Source organism: Copadichromis virginalis, linkage group LG17 (assembly GCF_057382275.1).
Source record: "Copadichromis virginalis isolate Kocher_CV1m ecotype Utaka linkage group LG17, C_Virginalis_male_GT1.1, whole genome shotgun sequence".
Lineage (NCBI taxonomy): Eukaryota > Metazoa > Chordata > Actinopteri > Cichliformes > Cichlidae > Copadichromis > Copadichromis virginalis.
The window spans coordinates 28734388-28754377 of record NC_140634.1 but is presented as its reverse complement, the minus strand read 5'-3'; the positions used below and the strand labels follow the sequence as shown (position 1 = coordinate 28754377).

At 42.4% G+C, this 19990-nt stretch overlaps 1 protein-coding gene and 1 long non-coding RNA gene across 3 annotated transcripts; one reads left to right on the top strand and one right to left on the bottom strand.

Annotated features, from left to right (window-relative positions):
* Positions 1 to 633: 633 nt before the first annotated feature.
* Positions 634 to 19951, bottom strand: mettl25 (methyltransferase like 25). Of its 2 annotated transcripts, none has more exons than XM_085436429.1 (12): positions 19534 to 19951; positions 18809 to 18988; positions 18556 to 18662; positions 17847 to 18431; positions 17391 to 17538; positions 12801 to 12895; positions 9670 to 9699; positions 9044 to 9117; positions 6261 to 6354; positions 5220 to 5294; positions 4730 to 4801; positions 634 to 1547 (listed from the first exon to the last, which is right to left on the bottom strand). In XM_085436429.1, exons 1-12 carry the CDS (start codon positions 19748 to 19750, stop codon positions 1440 to 1442), a joined length of 1785 nt encoding a protein of 594 aa, XP_085292555.1. In that variant the 5' UTR covers positions 19751 to 19951; the 3' UTR covers positions 634 to 1439. The 2 variants fall into 2 exon arrangements, with proteins under 2 accessions (XP_085292555.1, XP_085292556.1); XM_085436430.1 differs by having other exon boundaries at positions 18809 to 18891; positions 19534 to 19594.
* On the top strand, positions 16682 to 17830 carry LOC146689639 (uncharacterized). The gene is made up of 2 exons (XR_014915956.1): positions 16682 to 17004; positions 17418 to 17830. It is a non-coding gene; the product is annotated as an uncharacterized LOC146689639 (long non-coding RNA).
* Positions 19952 to 19990: the final 39 nt, after the last annotated feature.

Sequence of the window (19990 nt, the reverse complement as noted above, 5' to 3'; positions counted from 1 at the left end):
CGGCAACGTTGACAGACCTATGAATTGCCAACAGATGTGCAGGCTGCTGTGGCTACAGTGACAAATAGATGCAGTGGGAGAAAACAAGAAATGCTTTGCACCAGTGCTGCACAGTGGGAAAGTGTCCTATGGCCTATTTCCTTACTTGCAGGCTACGTTTGTTCAGGCTCCATAATTTACTACCTAGCTTTAATGAAAATGTTCACACACACAGCTGACATACTCATTACTGGCTCAGTGGTGCGGTTTTGCACAAAGCTGAATACAACTTGACAGAACTAATTCTCATCATTTAGGAAGAAAATATTGTTTCCAAACACTTTTATGTTTTATTTATTCAACTGCAGTCTTGTTAGATAAACTAACACTACAAAAGCGGTTATTTTGAGTTTGTTAAATTTCGGTCAAGTTTTGCACTTGACAGAGGGTTTAACATTTTAACCAGTTAAATATTATATTCATATAGTAAGAAGCTGTCATCCATTAACCTGGTAGCTGAACAGTTTCCCATAAATGTAATGTTTTATTCCTACAGTAACCATATTAACTATATGCTCACTGGTCATTTTGTTAGGAACACCTGATCAACTGCCTGTTAATGCAAATATCTAATCAGCCAATCACACTGTAGCAGCTAAAAAAATACACATGGTCTTTATGACCTGCTGAAGTTCAAACTGAGCATCAGAATGAGAAAGAAATGTGATTTAAGTGATTTTGAATGTGGTATGGTTGCTGGTGTCAGACAGGCTGGTCACAATATTTCAGAAACTGCTGATTTACTGCAATTTGCACACACGAACATCTTACGGGTTTTACAGGGAAAGGTCAGAAGAAGAGCTATATGCTAAAAAAACAAAAACAAAACCCACATACATTAATTTTCAAACATGTACAAAGAATATGATTTATTAAATAACTGAGGCAGAGGTAAATTTAAAAAAAGTAAATATTAAGATTGGAGACAAGGGCACCACATGCCCTGTCTTTTCCTCTACTTCCTCTGGTTTGGGATTCTAGAAATTGAGTTTCCAGACCTGCTGAGGGGATCCTGGTTACTTTAAATCCCATAATGCTTCAAACCCCCTAAACTGTCTTTAAAAACATGTTAAAAGGATGCAATACATAGTATGCTATCAAAGAGAAAAGGCAGTTTTTCCAGGTGTTTCGAGCACGGGTTTGATCTCTGAGAAGAACCCAAGGCCAAGACCAGAGAAGTAGAAATATTTCAGATACTTTTCCATTTAAAAGTAACACCATGTGTTCCACAAATCGAGATAACATTAAAAAAAAGATTCAAACTAGATGAAATGTTGCAATTAAAACAAACAGTTGGGAATGCATACATAATACAATCACTTTCAAAGCATGATTGCTGCTTCGTTCATGTATAAACATGAACCTTGAATCATTGTATTATGTGCATATGTTCGAGTTCCTCAGCTTGTAGTTCTTTTCCCATCATTCTTGAGTCCGATGACAGCATAGCATCTGGGAGACAACAGGGGGTCAAACAGTTGCACCAGTGCAGAGAATGACACGTCCTCCTGGCATACAAGGAAAAAAAAAAAAAAAAAAAAAACACACAACAGAGCTGATATAAAAATCTTGATTCTGCTCCCAGTTTGGGCTTTATTACAGCTGAAGGATGTTTCCTCTATAAAAGAATTCTCTATTGAATCCCCCGAGAAGAAATATCTGTGCAAGTGTTCACTCAGGTGGGCTCATGTTTATGTGCAAAACAAGTTTGTCTTCCTTGGCAGCTAAGCTGTTTAGCTGTAGAACTGTAGCCAACCCAGAGGTTGTATGCGCGCTGGAAATCTCTCTCTCTCTGTCATCATCTAGTGCTGACTAGGGTGTGTTCAGAAATTTCTCAGGCAGTCACCCCACAACCATGTTTGTACTCAGTCCATTTAAAAATCTTAAAGCAGGTGTTTGTAACTCATAGCCAAGGGGTCTTCAAAAATATCCGTTGTAAGTTCTAACACTGTGCTATCATGGACAGAAGTGCATATCTACAGATGGGGAGCATTTACACCAATAAAACAAGCATACTGTGTCGCTTACTCCCGCCCACCTTTTCTGAAACTCTGATATGATTCATACATGATCAAGTGATCATGTCATCCTTCCACTTAGGGCGAGACCCTGAACAGGTCACCAGTTTGCTGCAGGCCTAACAAGGACAACCATTCACACTCACAGTCACACCAATACATGCAAACAAAGGGAGAACGTCCAAACAGCACACAGAAAGCCCCCGGCCAGACAGAGGATTCAGATCTTGGACCCTCTTGCTGTGAGGCATTTGGGAATTCCTCCCCTAAAATAGTATTTCTACAATAAACTTTTACCCGTGAACACTCTTTAGAGTTCTTATCTGGATTAAAAACCTGTGGCTGGGGGATTTTACAGGAAGGCCTGGTGGGTGGTGCTAGGTTTAGTCACAAACCAATGACGGACAAATTCAAATTCTGACCAGCCCCTATGCAAAATATGGGACTGAGCGGCTGATTAACACTGTCATCCATTAAACCATCACAAGCAAGAGCTTTGTTGCTGCTGTTGTTGTCTAAGGAGAGACAACCAGACCTCCCTCTGCCTGGCCACGTCCACGCAGGATTTCTTGGGTCTTCCGAATAGGACATGCCCAGAACACCACACATAGGAGACCTCCAGGACACATCTTGGTCAGATGCCTGTACCACCTTAACTGGTTCTGCTTCAAGTTGTTCTAAATGACTTAAAACCTCACCCCATTACTAAGGGAGAGACCCTCCACTCTTGCAAGGAAGCTGATTTCCACCACTTGTACCCATTATCTCATCCTTTCTGTCACTGACACCAGCTTATGGCCACAAGCGCTAGGAGCACGGGTCAACCAGGAAATCAACAGCTTCTCTTTTATTTTCAGCTCCGTCTTCACCACAACAGACCGGTACAGCTTCTGCATGACCCCAGCCACAGACTTTTCACGCTCCTGCCGTCCGGCAGGCAATTCGGGAGCATTCAGACTCGCACTAGCAGACACAGAGACAGTTTCTACCCACAAGCCATCAGGCTTTTGAACTGCTGACATTCTATACACACCATTACACACTCACTATAATTACAGGACTCTACACACTGGCACTTCAACAAATGCCACTTAAATGCTCATGCACAAGTTTTGCACAACCTGTAAATACCAACTTGTCTTAAATTCTCTAAATATTTAATACTTTTTTCCTCTCTTTTTTCTCTTTTATCATTATTATTACTGCTATTTTCTGTTATTTTCTTCTTAATATAACTGCAGACTTTCTATATGCTCATGTAAAGCTGAGGAGCTCGAGCCAAAGAATTTCATTATGGGTAAATGTGGCTACACTGTTTATCTGTACATGACAATAAAACTTGAAACTTGACTGCCGGTGCCACACCAGTTCATCTGTCAATGTCCTGCTACACTCTTCCCTCACAAGACCCCTGAGATACTTAAAACTCCTGCACTTGGGACAACAATCCACCACAACAAAGGGTGGGCAGTTCACCCTTTTCCGCCTGAGAACCATGGCCTCAGACTTGGAGGTGCTAATTCTAAACCCAGCCGTTTCACGCTCGGCTGCGCCGCCCCGGTGTGATTTCGATTTTCCACGCTGTCAAACTCACCTCTATGAAAATGTTGCCATTTGTGCTTTTATCCAAAAATAATCTATCTGCCCACACTCTCTGGGTCAATCAGCCTCCATTCAGGCCCCTGTTCAGTCCTTTAAATTCGCTCTGTAAAGTGATCTGTAAATTCTCCCTTTCAGGCCGCCCGTCGTGCAACCCTCCTCCTCCCCATCTCTACATCATCCAAGTTTTCCAGGGCATCTCATCCAAAAGTGCTCAGCAGCCATCTGCTTACTCTGCTCCACAAGCAGTGTATGTGACTCCTGTGGGTCCAACCAATCTCCTACCATAATCTGGGAATCTGCTCCATGATGTCGCCTCTCATTTGAGTCTAAATTTGCATATTCATATTTTTTGTAATAAATCTCATTCTCTTCTTCCAGATGATCTCTCCTTACTGGAATATGTGCATCGTTGTTCTACTATCAGGGCCTGCAAATTCAGTGAAAACACATCAATTCAACACCTGATCTTTGTGTGCTTACATGATTGTTTAAGGCTGAACGTGCTTCTGCACACTTATCACCGCATGGATCACATTAACATCCATCCATCATCTCCTATTTTCCCCCCTTCCTCTGCTTGACCTCAAGGGAGATCCCCCAAACGCTGACCAGTGCACTTGATGTTACAGAGCTTGATTACGTCCCCCCCTTCTCATTTAAGGAGGTTCATCTGACATATAATCTCGCATAATCAGAACTTCAAAGCTTTTCGATCATACACATCTCATCGTTATGACTCAGACCAAAGATTAGCGTGTTGTGTTTGGCTGCCGCAACACGAGATGATAAATTGCAGGCTGGCTTCAATTTAGCCGACACCTATGTTACTGTCAATAACAAAGAGAGGTTTCCAGATTTCAGCTGACATTTCTGTGTGTTCACTTTCATCATCTGGGAAGTATATTTCATATCCCAATCAACAAGCTGAACAAGCGAATCATAAAGATGAGCCCAGACAGAAAATTGGAAAAATCCTCCAAAGCTGTGCTGTGAATGTTCTGAAGCACCATCAGAGTTGAATTCATTTAAGCAGGATTTGACAGTTTGATGACACCAAATATTTTTTTTACCTGTTCTTTCAGATAGCAGAGGCGATCGAGGAGAATCAGACCTTCAATACAGGGAGCAAGGGTCACCTTCAGCTGTAGAAAGAGGCCGACATGAGAGAAAGCACATGTGTATATCTTTTTTTTTTTTTACTCTATTTGACACATATGCAAAACTTGTGTCTTCCAAGTAGTCCGCAATTCCCCAAAACCTATTTTACTGGTTTGTGTCATGAAAGAAAACTGGTATGCTGGCTGACATCACAATTAGTGGCCTCAGAAAAGAAGAGGGAAAAAAGTGGGTGGTTTTCTTCTCGTTCAGAGCAATCACTCTCTCATTATTTCCCCGTAGAATACAATGACCTCACTTAGTGGTCTGTAATTTTTTTTCTTTTTACAGGAAAAAAAAGATTTTTACACAAAAAAGGGTTTAAACATGTTGTTGGAATCTAAGGTGGGAATTAAATACTAGGATGCTCGACAGGGAGAGAACCAAGATGTATGGAAGACTTACCATGTTAAAAGCATGCATCTCATCCATTCGCACTCTGTATGTGTTGTGATAATCCTGGATGTCGCTGTCAGAGAGCTAAAGAGAGAGTGACGTGTTATATATGCAGGTAAAAGAGAGGAGAATGACAAAAAAAGTTGGAAGCAAGCTGTGAGGGAGATGTGAAGTGGGACAAGTGACAGAAAATAGCATGTTTTTAAAGAGCTGTGAGAAACATGGGACAGACAGACAGCGCGCCATCGCCCACTGTTACCCAGAGCAACCAGATGACAGACTTCTCAACAGTGTGAAAGATCCTATACTAAGATCCTATACTATACTATACGATACGACACACTCTATTGTTAACCTAAATCAACCTGTTAGGTTTTTACTTATATCCTGTCACATACATGCTGTTAGAATGATTGTTGCTCAAATTTTCAAATAATGAGGTCAGCATATGTGAAAGTAATCCCTGAGAGGCAAAAGCTCAGGCCTCATCTACACGCAGCCTATGATGTCGGCTTCACAAGTGGCTAAAGCTGTTGCTAGCATTTATATCTGTGGAGGCCGCACTGAGTGTGACGTGTAGTTAGATTCCTATGGAGCTGCACATTAGGTCACAGTGCAGTAGGTGCAGATGTATAATTCCACTGTCAGACAGTCTTTTTTTGTACTTATGGCTCTGTAAGATGTCAAAACATCTGGGCCTATCCAGCTGCTGATTGGCTGGTTGGGACTGGCCCCATGCAGCCAATCAGAAGACCAGCTGGATCAAAGGGAGGGTGGCCTTAAAGAGAGAGGAGCTTAAACAGCTGAGAATGAACTCAGGGACTACAACAAGGGTCAGTATAAAACAAATAAGGATAATTTTGAATTGTGAATTATGCAACGCTTCTCTGTTTGAGGTCATGAGTAAAAATATGGATTGGAAATGGTCCACTTACTGAGTCTAGCTCTAACCTAAATCTGTAGCTGAAAATGCAGAAGGACAGTGTGTTTATTTCTTTTCTTGTGTGTTTGTGGAAGGTGTAAAGATGAGTGTAATATTCTGCTCCCGACCTTTGATTCATCCAGTTCCAGTCTGCGCAGAGCTCGCCGAACGTAGTCCACAAATGACTTTGCTTTGGAGTAAACATTCCCAACTCGCTTTTCACTGTGGAACAAACATGTTTCTGCTCAGTGATGCACTCACACCTCAGCAAATGTTTCTAAGGATTAAACGATGAGGAATAGCTGGTGTTTGGGGAAGACTAATGGGTATTCAATGCTGATCTGATGAAGGTCAAAGGTCAGCAGGCAGGTTCTCTTTGATGGTGTCTGGAGTGATAATATTTTGATAAGAGTAAACTGAGGTCTGCAGCATTTCCTTCTATTGTTTGGCTTTGTCGGGCAGATACAATAAGTCACTAAAGATGTGCACTACACTGGCTGAAAGGCCTTACAGTATAGGGAATGGAGTGAGAATGGGCTGGGTTGTAAAGCAGCAGCTACTCTTTGGATAGCAAGGTGAATTAAGGACAAACTGAAGCTTGAAGGATGCCTGCATATTCTGCCTTAATTGCTACCAGATGGTGTTAAGAATTTCTATTTTTTACAGTATTTCTAGTAATGTAGAAAATGTACAAATGTTCATTAAAATACCAAAAATCCACAAGAAACACTAGAAAATTCACAAAGAAAAAAGGAGATGTGGAGTTTAGCAGGAATTTTTAACTTAAAATGCATAATCAAGAACCACTGCCAGTCTAAACATGTTTCTGTGTGCGTTATGACGCTGCCTTCTCATATATGTGCCCATATTTTGGTACCTTTATTTAAATTCTCTGTAGGCAACGGCTCACCTTTTTATTCCTAGTAGTTTTGTGGATCTAAGTAAGTCAGTTACGGCATGTATGTCCAGTTAGTCTCGCCACCACTTTGGTCGAAAGAGAAATAACTAAAAGCATCTGAAGTTTTATAGAAATGATTCTCAGAGTACAAATTTTAATGATTTTACTGGCTTTCTTTAGACTGTTTAATGGACTGCTATGAAATTTGGTACATTCACCTTCCCATCAGTATATATTGGAATGACTTTGATTGCATTAGCATTAGAGTCCCATCATCACTTTAATTGTCATTTTTGACCAACTACTGTTGTGTTTAGTGCTAACAGTAACTGTTACAATGCTAACTCTGTATAATAAGATGATAAGCATGGTAAACAGTATTTACTCTTGGACAATTTATTAAGTACACCAGTTCAAATGCTCTTTAACGCAAATATCTAATCAATCAAACAAGGTAATAATTCAACGACTTTAGGTTGAAGTTTAAACCAAGCATCATAATGGGGAAGGTGATTTTAGGGACTTTGAACACGGCATGGTGATGACCTCCTCTGAGATGGGATTTTCCCACACAACCATCTCTAGGGTTTACAGAGGATGGTCTGAAAAAGGAAAAATATCCAGTGAGCAGCAGTTCCCTGGGTGAAGATGTAGTTGATGCCAGACCTCAGAACAGAATGGCCAGGCTGCTTTTGGGTAACAATAACCCAGCTAGCCACTAATTAATACCAAGGTATGCAGACGAGCATGCCAACACATCAAACTTTGAAGCACATGAGCTACTGAGAAAACTTGGTCTGATGAGTCTGAATTGCTGCTGTGATATTTGAACAGTGAGGTCAGAATTAAGTGTAAACAACATGAAAGCATGGATCCATCTTCCTTCGTGTCAGCAGTTCAGTCTGGCATTGGTTTAATGGTGTGGGGGGGATACGTTCTTGGCACTTTTTGAGTCTCTTATTGCCAACTAAGCATCATTTAAATACCTAAGCCTAGCTGTGTATTGTTGCTGACCGTGTCCACAGCATACCTGCTTTCTGATGGCTGCTTACAGCAGGATAGTATGCCATATCATAAAGCTCAAATCATCTTAAACTGTTTTTTGAACACAACTTTGAGTTCACTGTACTAAAATCGCCTCCACAGTCACCAGATCTCAAAACAATCGGAGCACCTTGAGATGTGGTGGACTAGAAGATTCATATCACACATGTATAGCCGACAAATCTGGAGCAACTGTGTGACACCATCGTGTCAACATGGGCCAAAATCTCTGAGGAATGTTTCCAGCTATGTTATGTGTTAGCGCAGACAGTATGAACATATAACATAGCTTATGTTAGCATTTAGATTAAAGCAGCATTGTCCTATGTGGGGGTCACGCTGCATGTAGTAGGGAATGTTCCTATTTTTTGGCAAATAATACCTGCAAGATCAGGAAACTGGTTTATTAATCAGATTTTTTTAATGTTTCCTGTACTGAAAACATCACTATAACACTGAAGGGTAATGATCTTTGAACATTTTCAGAACAAAACATTTGTAGCTGTGCTCTAGCCGCTAGAATTGCCATAGGTTACCTGCTTGGAAACAAAAGACTTTTTCCTGTCGGTTCAATTTCTGTCCACTAACTAACCTATATGTAAACTTCAAGCTCATTTGAACCCTCAAGTCTATTATTCATTAGGCCTGATACAACAATACACCCAAATCTGGCCAGGAATTGAGTACATATGGCTTTTGCTGGCAAGTCTTGGGTCATTTGTAACCTAAACAAGCCAGAGAAAGAAACCTTTCACTTCTGGTTCACAACAAATAAAACAAAACCTTTGGACTGCTATCAAAGCTTGACACCTGTTCTGTTCTCACTCATTCTAACCAAACATAGTTGATACTGTACACACTGACAGGGGGAAGGAGAAAAAAAGGTCTTAAAAAATTACATGCATTTGCCCTGATTTCTCATACTCCACTAGAAATCCGCTGGTCCAGATGTGAATTCCTGTAGATTACCTTTTATAGGAGCTGTAGTGGTCCCTCAGAATAACATGAAGGACTGCTCGGTAGAACAGAGATTCCATCTGAATCTGCAGGGAAGGACAAAGCTGTTTATTTGAATTAACATAACTCAGCTTTTACAGTGAAAAACTTTTTTTTCCTTCACCAAACATGTGTACAAATGGCCGACGAATATTTCTGACACTTTGCAAACTTAGTGCAACACTAGCAAGCAATCAAGCCTGTTTTTGGATTCAGAGTTCTGTTCCAGTCAGTAATCAATCTTTCCATGATTGCATTAATATTTATAAACATTCCATATTAATGGCAGCGGGTGTCATGTATCAGCTTTGGCCTGGAGCCTCCAAGCTCTGCATTTCAAATAAATACACTGTAGTCAATCACAGACTTAAAACAATAGCAGAATTAATGGGCTGATTGTTTGAATGCATGCCGGAGATCAGCAATGAAGATAATACGGTCCTGGGTGATTGTGAAAGCCCGCACTTGTGATTTGAAATCATTTGATGTATTTGTTTTGATGAGCGTAATGACAGTTTACAGAAAGAGCTTCCATTCTTTTGCAATGATGGCTATTTGTCTATGATATTGATTACAGTTAGTATGCACGCCTTACTTACCCCTTGGCCAAGTGCAACTCTTTCCAGTGCCTGTTTGAGACAAATGGGAAAGTGTTAAGACAAAGACTTTCCTGGAAAAAAAGTGAGCTGTAGGAGTAAAGAAAAAAAAACATTTCTGATGCTCTGGTTATACTAATGAGCCAAAACATTATGATCACCCTTGTCTAATATAGTCTTGGTCCTTTGTGTGCTGCCAGAACAGCAGATGGACTCTACAAGACTTCTGAGCCTATTGTCTAGTCCAGGGGTGGGGAACTCCAGGCTTCAAGGGCCGGTGTCCTGCAGGTTTTATATGTCACCCTGGGTCAACACACCTGAATCAAATGATTAGTTCATTACCAGGCCTCTGGAGAACTTCGAGACATGTTGAGAAGGTCATTTAGCCATATAAATCAGCTCTCTTGGATCAAGGACACCTCTAAAACCTACAGGACACCGGCCCTTTAGGCCTGGAGTTCCCCCACCCCTGGTCTAGTATATTAGGTACATAAGTATTTGAACAGTGGTACATTTTTGCTTCTGTAAAACGCCACATATTGAAGTTGAATTTGGTAGCTGCTCATGGGAACTCTCAATATTACAGACATGGAAAGATGTGTCAGCGCACATGAAGAATGCCATCGCTAGGGTGAAAAACAAAAGAGATCTATTGGAAAGATAGTGGAAACTCTTGGGTTGCCAGTTCAATTTTGCAGGTTCTTGGAAAGAAGGGATGCACCGGAAAGTTCAGCAACATGGATAACACAGACATTTACCCAAGGAAGGCAAGAAATTTCTTGATGATTGAAGAATTCTTGGTATTTCCTTGGTGAAGAAAAAAACTTTTACCTTGGGCCAGAATGAAAGGGCTGATGGTCCAAAGTATTAGTTTTCAAACTCTTTGCGAGCAAGCCACAACTACGGAGTATCTATGCAAAACAATCTTTGTCACCCAAAGAGTTCTCCCTTTTTGCTTTTCAGAATAACACTCTTTGACAGCCCGTGCCATTTGTAATCTATTGCAGAGTTGTCACCACTCAACAATACTTTGCCTCTGTTAACTTGTCAGCCTTTGGTATGAATCCAGTGCTCTTTTAAGGTAGGCCAAGTTTCTTTCAGAAGAGTTGTTTGGCTTCTGATTCTGAAACAGACCCTTGCAGTGCACATAGAACAGTTATATGTTTGCAATAACAATTCAATGGTTGTACAAAAATACCAAAGCACACCTGGATCAGGGCACACCCAGACTTGCCTCAATGTGCACACTATTGGGAAACCACTGACACAAAAAATACCAAAGTGGAGGTTTGGAGGCCTATCTCCACCCACCACCACTTCCCCTGCCGGTGGCGGACTCCCTCAGGTATCGGTGCGTTGGTGGTTCTTTGTATCTGGGGGTGGGTGTCCGGGTACACACCGGCTCACTCCTTGGCGGCCGCTTATTGGGGCTCGCTCGGGCCACTTTGGAGGTGGGGTGCCCCCGGCCTCTCGGCCTGGGGCTCGGTCACTCAGGCACAGCTGGCTGCCGGCGGAGCTCACGGGCGCGTCACTGCAACCCCCCCTGGCTTCTGCTCCGCGGCTGCTGAATGAGCTCTCATCTGGGACTCTCCTTAGCTCTTACTGGGACAGTGGCGCGGCTGCCCCTCTGTGGGTCTTCCTTGGTCTCTTGTGTTCTGGGTGCCTCTGGATGTCTGGAGTTTTGATCTCCTCCATACCTGCTTGATACCATAGAGGACAGGGCTGTGGCTCCCCACACTCTCTAGCAGATCATTACATGGAAAAACCTTTGGAATGCAAGCATGCTGATCCACACAGGTATGCACACAGGTGTACACATGGGTATTCACAGATGCGGACTACAGCTTTCTTGGCTGCTGCCTCAAAGCACACTGTGCGCTGTCTATCTTGCGTGCTGCACAATATCGTTTATTATTTAGTAACTATTGATATCTATGACTAGCTAGTTTATTGTGATGGTGCTTTTTTTTATTTTTTTTTATTATGTTGCTCTTTGTTGTTTGCTGTCTCCCCTGTTTTTTTTGTTTTTCTTTCTCTCCATACAGGTGACCCAGGAGTTTTTTTTTTTTTTGTTTTTTTTTTTCTCTCTTCCCCCCCTTCTCACCGTCTCTTCTCCCCTTTGGTTTTCTTTCTTCCTCTCCCCCTCTTTCTTTCATTCTTTCCCCCTGTCCTATTAAAAAAAAAAAAAAAAAAAAAGGATGACAAAGGATGAACTGAAGCTCCGCCATCACGTGATGTCACATGCTGCTGTTTCTGATGTCACTTCCAAAAAAAAAAAAATAAATAAATAAAAAAAAAAATACCAAAGTGTCTGTCAAAACCGCAGTGATGCGTTGGTGGATGTAGGATCTGGTGATGATGTTTTTTCTACGAACACATATCTGGACTGGTCACAGAGGAGAGAGACATGACCTTGATACGAGAAGATTTCTGGCTTCCAACTATAATCCTTGGGGAGTCTGTCTTTAAGCAACTGTGTGACGATTAATAAGTGGCTAATCAATGGACTCCCGGCCAAGGTGCTCAGATCTGCAGCATAAAAATAGGGCCACGATGGATGATGCTGTGCAAGCAGCCCCAGAGATTTGTAAGGCGAACAAATGTAATGTTCCTAAATATCCAATTCAGACAAGTGACCTCAATGCATCCGAGCATGCTGTTCAAGTGAATGTGTGTGTGTGTGTGTGTGTGTGTGTGTGTGTGTGTGTGTGTGTGTGTGTGTGTGTGGTGGGGGGACAGTTTCTTCTGAGCCTGTGAAAATAGAAAGGCTTTATAACAAATGGGTGTAATTTGCCATGCAACGTTTTTTAAACCGCTTGTAATAAAGCTGCAGGTCTGCACTTCAATCACAGCTTCACTACTTCATTTCAAATCCACTGTGGTTGGTTACAGAAGCAAAATTATATACACTGGAAGCAACAGTATAAATACAGTTGACTGTATCCATCAGACCTCAGTATGCACCAAGGGTTATGAAAACATGAACAGTTTGTGATTCATCCACTGACGGTCAGACTCTTGAGTTCATCAGTGTAAAGTTTTACTGTCAGCTAATAGTTTTTTTGTTTGTTTGGGGGGCTTTTTGTATGCAGCCATGAAAAAAGAAAAAAAAAAAAAACACATGAGAAACTTACCAAACATGCTGACATCCTGGCATTTCTGCCACAAAAGCAGGATTGGTCACGGAGGTACTGACTCAGAGGGAAACCACACACACTCTGTAAACACTCTGTGAGAGGACACACAGGAATATGAGTCAACTGATTAATCAGTTTAGTTGACCAGTGGGATTTTTCATGCTGTTTTCATCTATTTCAAATATTTGCAAGAGAAACATCAAGATAGCAAAAGTACCGAACTTTTTTTGTTGTTTTTTGCAGTGATTGCCTTAGAACATCCCAGGGGAGTGGATTCAAATGACCTATTAGTTAGTGTTAAATTAAATCCGAAGACACAGCCAGCAGGAATTTAGTTTAGCTTAGCACAAAAGATAAACCTTGGGGAAAGCAAGCCTAGCCTAAAAATAACATTGATTCAATCCTGAGGTTTTGTACAGTTTAGCAAATTTCACCTAGCGTAATTATTTTGCTTTATAGATGCTGATAGAGTGTTTCGTTACCTTTGAGGAGCTAAGACCATCAGCCTCCTAATTTTTAATCATTTTGTGCTAAGCTAATCTAACTCTCAGCAGAAAATCACCCAAAAGAACTTCAAACTTCTCTTTTAATGCAAGCAAATTCATATGTTACCCCCTAAATAGTCAGTACGGCTAACCTCTAATTATTGTGTGGAAAAATAGCAATTTGAGCCCCATTTTTCTAACCGCAGGAGTTCTTAGTACTCAAAAACCCTGATTCCCAGTGGGAGGGTGGCGAGTGTTGACAGCATGCCATCCTTTTCATGTCCCTTTAAAAAGGTTGGAAGACTGAGGCCAAGGCACAGCGAATCCAGTGGGAGTACAGTCAAAGGAAGCACTAATAACATGTGCAGCTGTGGATGGTCAGGTTCTCACAAACTGCTCTGGACACGGGGGCATATTAGCAGTCAGGTTAGCTTCACGTCTGCCTGGCACATGGCCGCCAACACAGGCCCTTAGAAGCAACTGAAGTGGACGAGGCTTTGTGACATCTGAAGGGTGGATTTCAGTACATTATGTGCACAGAGCTGTTTATAGTAGCTTTGCTTGTGTTGGTCACAGAGCTCGTTCTGAAGTGGTCAGATAAATATTTCTGATATTCTAGTGCGTGACCGGACATGTACACTCAAAAGCTGTACTCGTCTTGGAGTCGTTTTTGCTGTTGTGAGTATATAGAAAGTTTACAGTACTAGATGTGGATGCTGCACTTCAGGAAATCCTTGAATTCTAAATGAGCCGATCACATAAATGTATAACGTCCTTCTCCAACGAAGCTTTCAGGCCTTTGGATCCTTTTTTGGGCTGAAGCAGGCCACCACAGGAGCTGGCCTGCAGCCCAGACTGCACTGTAAGGCCAACAGGGGAGTGAAACTGTGCGTGTGTGAGCGAACGCCTTTGTTCCTTTCCTTAAATGATCGAGAAACAAGTGTGGAAAAGAGTGTTTTCAATCAGCTGTCATGATAGCATTTTCCACTCTCAAGTGTCGAGGGTCGCACTGTTAACAAGAGATGACGTGGTGCTGTATCGACAGCAGCGAGGCCTCTTTTCCTGCAGACGTGCAGAGGCTACAGACAAAGCACGAGGACACATGTAGACAATTTCATACCTCATAAACTCTGGAGTGGAGGAATATATGAGACAGGGATGATATCAGCCTGCATTCTGGCACCTGCGTTGCCATCAAGCTAGGGCAGCAGCAGACAATGATAAACAGCCTCTACGGTGTGAAACTCGAGGCTAACTACGACACCGTAAACACAGAATACTTCACGCTGGCTGCAGAATCAATTCCTTCTAATAGATTCTGTTTTTAAATACAAGGGTCAAATATTCTCATTTTCAGCAGCCTTCAACAGCCATTTTAAATCCATAAATCCAGTCTAATGACTGTAACAGTAGGCGTCAGAGCTTAACTCAATCTCCAGAAGGGTAACTAGGCCGAGTCTCAGAATTCTCAGTGTAATATTGGACTTGTTTACTAAAAAGTAGGAATATGCACTAATCAGCCACAACATTGCAGTGTGGCTGGGCATGTCCCAGCTATGGAAAATTAAATGAATAGTTAGCTCAGACATGACACGGAGGACTCTTGGATCCAATCTGCAAATGTCATACAGTGGGGCAAAAAAGTATTTAGTCAGCCACCGATTGTGCAAGTTCCCCCACCTAAAATGATGACAGAGGTCAGTAATTTGCACCAGAGGTACACTTCAACTGTGAGAGACAGAATGTGAAAAAAAAATCCATGAATTCACATGGTAGGATTTGTAAAGAATTTATTCGTAAATCAGGGTGGAAAATAAGTATTTGGTCACCTCAAACAAGGAAAATCTCTGGCTCTCACAGACCTGTAACGTCTTCTGTAAGAAGCTTTTCTGTCCCCCACTCGTTACCTGTATGAATGGCACCTGTTTGAACTCATCATCTGTATAAAAGACACCTGTCCACAGCCTCAAACAGTTAGACTCCAAACTCCGCCATGGCCAAGACCAAAGAGCTTTCGAAGGACACCAGGAAAAGTATTGTAGACCTGCACCAGACTGGGAAGAGTGAATCTACAATAGGCAAGCAGCTTGGTGTGAAAAAATCAACTGTGGGAGCAATCATCAGAAAATGGAAGACATACAAGACCACTGATAATCTCCCTCGATCTGGGGCTCCACGCAAGATCTCATCCCGTGGGGTCAAAATGATCATGAGAACGGTGAGCAAAGATCCCAGAACCACACGGGGGGACCTGGTGAATGACCTGCAGAGAGCTGGGACCAAAGTAACAAAGGTCACCATCAGTAACACACTACAACGGCAGGGAATCAAATCCCGCAGTGCCAGACGTGTTCCGCTGCTGAAGCCAGTGCATGTCCAGGCCCGTCTGAAGTTTGCCAGAGAGCACATGGATGATACAGCAGAGGATTGGGAGAATGTCATGTGGTCAGATGAAACCAAAGTAGAACTTTTTGGTATAAACTCAACTCGTCGTGTTTGGAGGAAGACGAATACTGAGTTGCATCCCAAGAACACCATACCTACTGTGAAGCATGGGGGTGGAAACATCATGCTATGGGGCTGTTTTTCTGCCAAGGGGACAGGACGACTGATCCGTGTTAAGGACAGAATGAATGGGGCCATGTATCGTGAGATTTTGAGCCAAAACCTCCTTCCATCAGTGAGAACTTTGAAGATGAAACGAGGCTGGGTCTTCCAACATGACAATGATCCAAAACACACCGCCCGGGCAACAAAGGAGTGGCTCCGTAAGAAGCATTTGAAAGTCCTGGAGTGGCCTAGCCAGTCTCCAGACCTCAACCCCATAGAAAATCTGTGGCGGGAGTTGAAAGTCCGTGTTGCTCGGCGACAGCCCCAAAACATCACTGCTCTCGAGAAGATCTGCATGGAGGAATGGGCCAAAATACCAGCTACTGTGTGTGCAAACCTGGTAAAGACCTATAGTAAACGTTTGACCTCTGTTATTGCCAACAAAGGTTATGTTACAAAGTATTGAGTTGTATTTTTCTTATTGACCAAATACTTATTTTCCACCCTGATTTACGAATAAATTCTTTACAAATCCTACCATGTGAATTCATGGATTTTTTTTTCACATTCTGTCTCTCACAGTTGAAGTGTACCTCTGGTGCAAATTACTGACCTCTGTCATCATTTTAGGTGGGGGAACTTGCACAATCGGTGGCTGACTAAATACTTTTTTGCCCCACTGTATAAAGCACACCATTCAACCTGACTGAGTCTACCTACAGTTGCTGCAAAGGTGCTGTAGCCCATATGCCTCAAGGTTTGACTTGTTGTATTTTTAGAGATGCTCTTCTGCATACTTTGGTTTTTACGAGTGGCTAATTTAGTTATTTTTCTATCAGCCCAAAACAGCCTGGCCATTCTCCCCTGACAAATCATTTTTGCCCAGCCAGCTGCTGCTCATTGGATATCTTCTACTGCTCTGACCATTCTCTGTAAACCCTAAAGATCTCTACATGGGAAAAATACAGAGGATAACCCTTCTCTGACTATAGTGGTTCACACTGAACCTTACAGGACTGAATCCAGCACCACTGCACTGACTGGGACTTGGAAGATTCAAGGCTTGATCTAAGCAGTCTCCACCCCACAGCCCACAGGACCCAAAGACTCAGCTGCCAAAGCCCTGGTGACAGACACCGCAGAACATCACAGATCTGTGTCTACGGGTCAGTGCTCACAAGCGGGACCAACACAATATCTGGCAGGTGGTTTTAATGTTGTGGTGGCTCGGTTTAAGTGTTTATGTGACTCTTTGTGGGAATATAAGATTACATTTCTGATAAGAGCAGATTGATGAAGTGCAGGTGTCTGAGATTGGACTATGGGAGAAGTGTCAGTGAAAATAAGGAGGGAGAGAAATAGACATAAACAGCACATGAGAAACCACAGGCTGTGTGTGTGTGTACAGTTACAGTTTTTCAACTCAAACAGAGACAGATAGAAACACACCTCCTGACTCCTGGAAGCGATTTACACCTCTAATTGTGTGTGTGTGTGTGTGTGTGTGTGTGTGTGTGTGTGTGTGTGTGTGTGTGTGTGTGTGTTTGTTTACTCTGTCCGGCATGGTCAAACTCCTCAGACAGCAGGTGATAGCAGCAGCCCACACTGCAGACTGCGGCTAGCTCCGGTTTAGCCACAAACATCCTCAGCGTGCTGGGAGCCAAGTCGCCACAAGTGTGCAGGCCAACCATGACTGCATCCTGGGTTTTGGACAAATCACACAGAGATGGGAGAGAACAGAAAAGGAGGTGGAAGCAAGTAGGGGGAGTAGTAGAGATCGATGGTAAAATTTATTGATGATGACGCGCTGCAGATTTGGCACCGCAGTCACATCCCAGACTCACTCCAGTAATGCAAACTCCAGCTGCTGTGACACACTTGTAATTCTAGGAGTTGCTATGGGAATCAAGCTATGCTACTATGCTCTACAGCTGGCTGAATATATAAGAAGCTTTTCTTTTTTTACATATATTATTAAACATTTACTTTTGGCTTTGGGTTTGCTCACCTCCAGCTCATTGATGAGGTCTCGGAGCTCTGTTTCTGCAGTAACGTAAGATGTGAGAGGTGAAAACACGGCTCCAGTGCTGTCTGCCCTGCTCTGAGCTTTCCTCTCCAGGTTCTCTCTCTTCCTCCTCTCTCTCTCCTCAGCACTGAGTTGACTTGGGGGAACTCTGGGGGAAGCAGGCTGTATTACATCCATGGATAAAGCACTCAGGAAGAGCTCGTCTGTTTCTAGGTTTTGCTCTGAACGTCCTTCCACTGTGGGGTTGATGTCTGATGAGCTTGTTAACACCCTCTCCTCCTCTTGTGACCGAATTCTTGGCCCATTACCAGAGAAAACATCTTCGTCTCCATTCAGCCCAGTTTTTCTTTCTATTAACTCCTCCTGAGGAGAATGTGTGGCCTCTGATTGCGTCCTTGCTGCTTTGGTGTGTTTCTGGTATGCTTTCGAGAACTTCTTTAGCTTCCTGTTCCTCTCCTGAGCACCGTGGGTGTTGGTGCTAGAGGAGTCAATGCCATACACCCGAAGGGCATACTGAAGAGAGAGGAAGGAGCTCAAGTAGCCCTTCCCTGAGCCTACATCTATCACCTGCATGTCAAGTTAAAAAACAAAAACAGTACATGTTAAGAGCTGTTCAGTGGTTTTTACAGATTTCTTTTTTACAGTATATACCTTTAGGATATTGCCTGTACCTATAAAAATGTTGCCCTACCTGATTAACCCCACAGTGCTGAGCCAGGCAGGCCACCACCTCAGACATGGACTGGACTTCATGGGATTTCTTAGAAGTCATAAACTCATCTGACTCAAAAGCAGCCACTATATTTAAAAAAAAAGGTCAGTGGAAAGAAATGTCACAGTTTCCCCAAAATTGACACCACATAGGTTCAAAAATTATGGTTGTGATTTGAACAGGACAATCCTGGATTGCTTCCTGTTCTCAGTGGGAAACAATCCTTCCCTACCTGTCTCCTCTGGAGTACCAGAGTCGGACTTCATGTCCCTGAGGTCCTGCAGTAGATTCTCCCGGCTCATGCAGAGTCCAAGGCTGGGAAGAGAGTGCTCTTTAGCTGCCTGCACAAGTTCCTGGGTGCCAACCAGTCGCTTTGTATCATTGCAAAACCCAAATGTGGTGCTGGGCTGCTCTGTTTAGGGAGACAGATATGGGATATCTGTAACATAAAGTCCACATAGAATATACTTTAAAATTCACAGTTTCGGTCCATGTATAAATAGTTTTGCTTTTATGCCTTGATAATTTATATTAATTTATAAATACTGGGGATCAAATCTTTAATAAGCTGATACTAACATAGATTTTGGTCCAGAACATCTGCAGTCCCTTTTCAGATGCGATATGATCCACACACATTTGGGCTGATAATTACCTTGTTTCAAAAGTAACTAACAACTTCAAGTCTAAGTAAAATCAACACTTTAAAAATATATATATCATTAGTATTAGGTTACTCCTTGTTCCTAAACATGGAAGAATGTTTCCAAAAGTTTATTTATTTATTTTATTTTTTGCCATCCATAAGTCAATGTTTGGGGTTGTTATCTCAAATTTTTTTAAGAAATTAGGTCTCTCTGACATTTTTCCAGGAAACAAGCTTCCATATTAGACAATAAAAGAAAAGAAAAGAAAAGAAAAGCCCTTCGCTCTCTTGTTTGGTTGGAACTAGCTTACCACTTTGCCTGTGCTGTGGCTCCCTCTGCTGGTGATTACCGGAACCTACAGCTGACAGGACGTCCTCCGGTGATACGGCCACGAACCGTTTCCACACGTCGTGAGTGTAAAACTCCACTGTGTGGGCATTAGCAATATTAAGAGTTATAGATAGAAACCGAGTGACTTCGTCTATCCGTTGCTGAATTTCTGTGAGGCTGCATGAGGAGGATTTCATGTTAATTAATAAAACGAAGAGGAGCTGGGCAAGCACGCAAACGTCCCACTTCTGGTGTACGCCTAGACATTGGCAGTAGAAAAAACGGTTCGATGAATTTACTGATCTGTTTTTTATTTTTCAATAATATAAGCTTTACATACATACAAGGCGAGTTTACACAGTGTAACAGGGCGTTTACACTTCATCAAAAACCAACATACTTGGAAGTCCGACAAGAAAAAAATAATAAAACTCACG

What these genes read in the sequence shown, in the direction of transcription:
- mettl25 (XM_085436429.1), bottom strand. Translation starts at nt 19,750, where the DNA reads ATGAAATCCTCCTCATGCAGCCTCACAGAAATTCAGCAACGGATAGAC. An exon ending in ACCTCATCAATGAGCTGGAG is followed by an intron (nt 17,539 to 17,846) that starts GTGAGCAAACCC and finishes TCCAAAACCCAG; the next exon opens with GATGCAGTCATGGTTGGCCT. An exon ending in TCTGCTATCTGAAAGAACAG is followed by an intron (nt 1,548 to 4,729) that starts GTAAAAAAAATA and finishes CTTGTATGCCAG; the next exon opens with GAGGACGTGTCATTCTCTGC.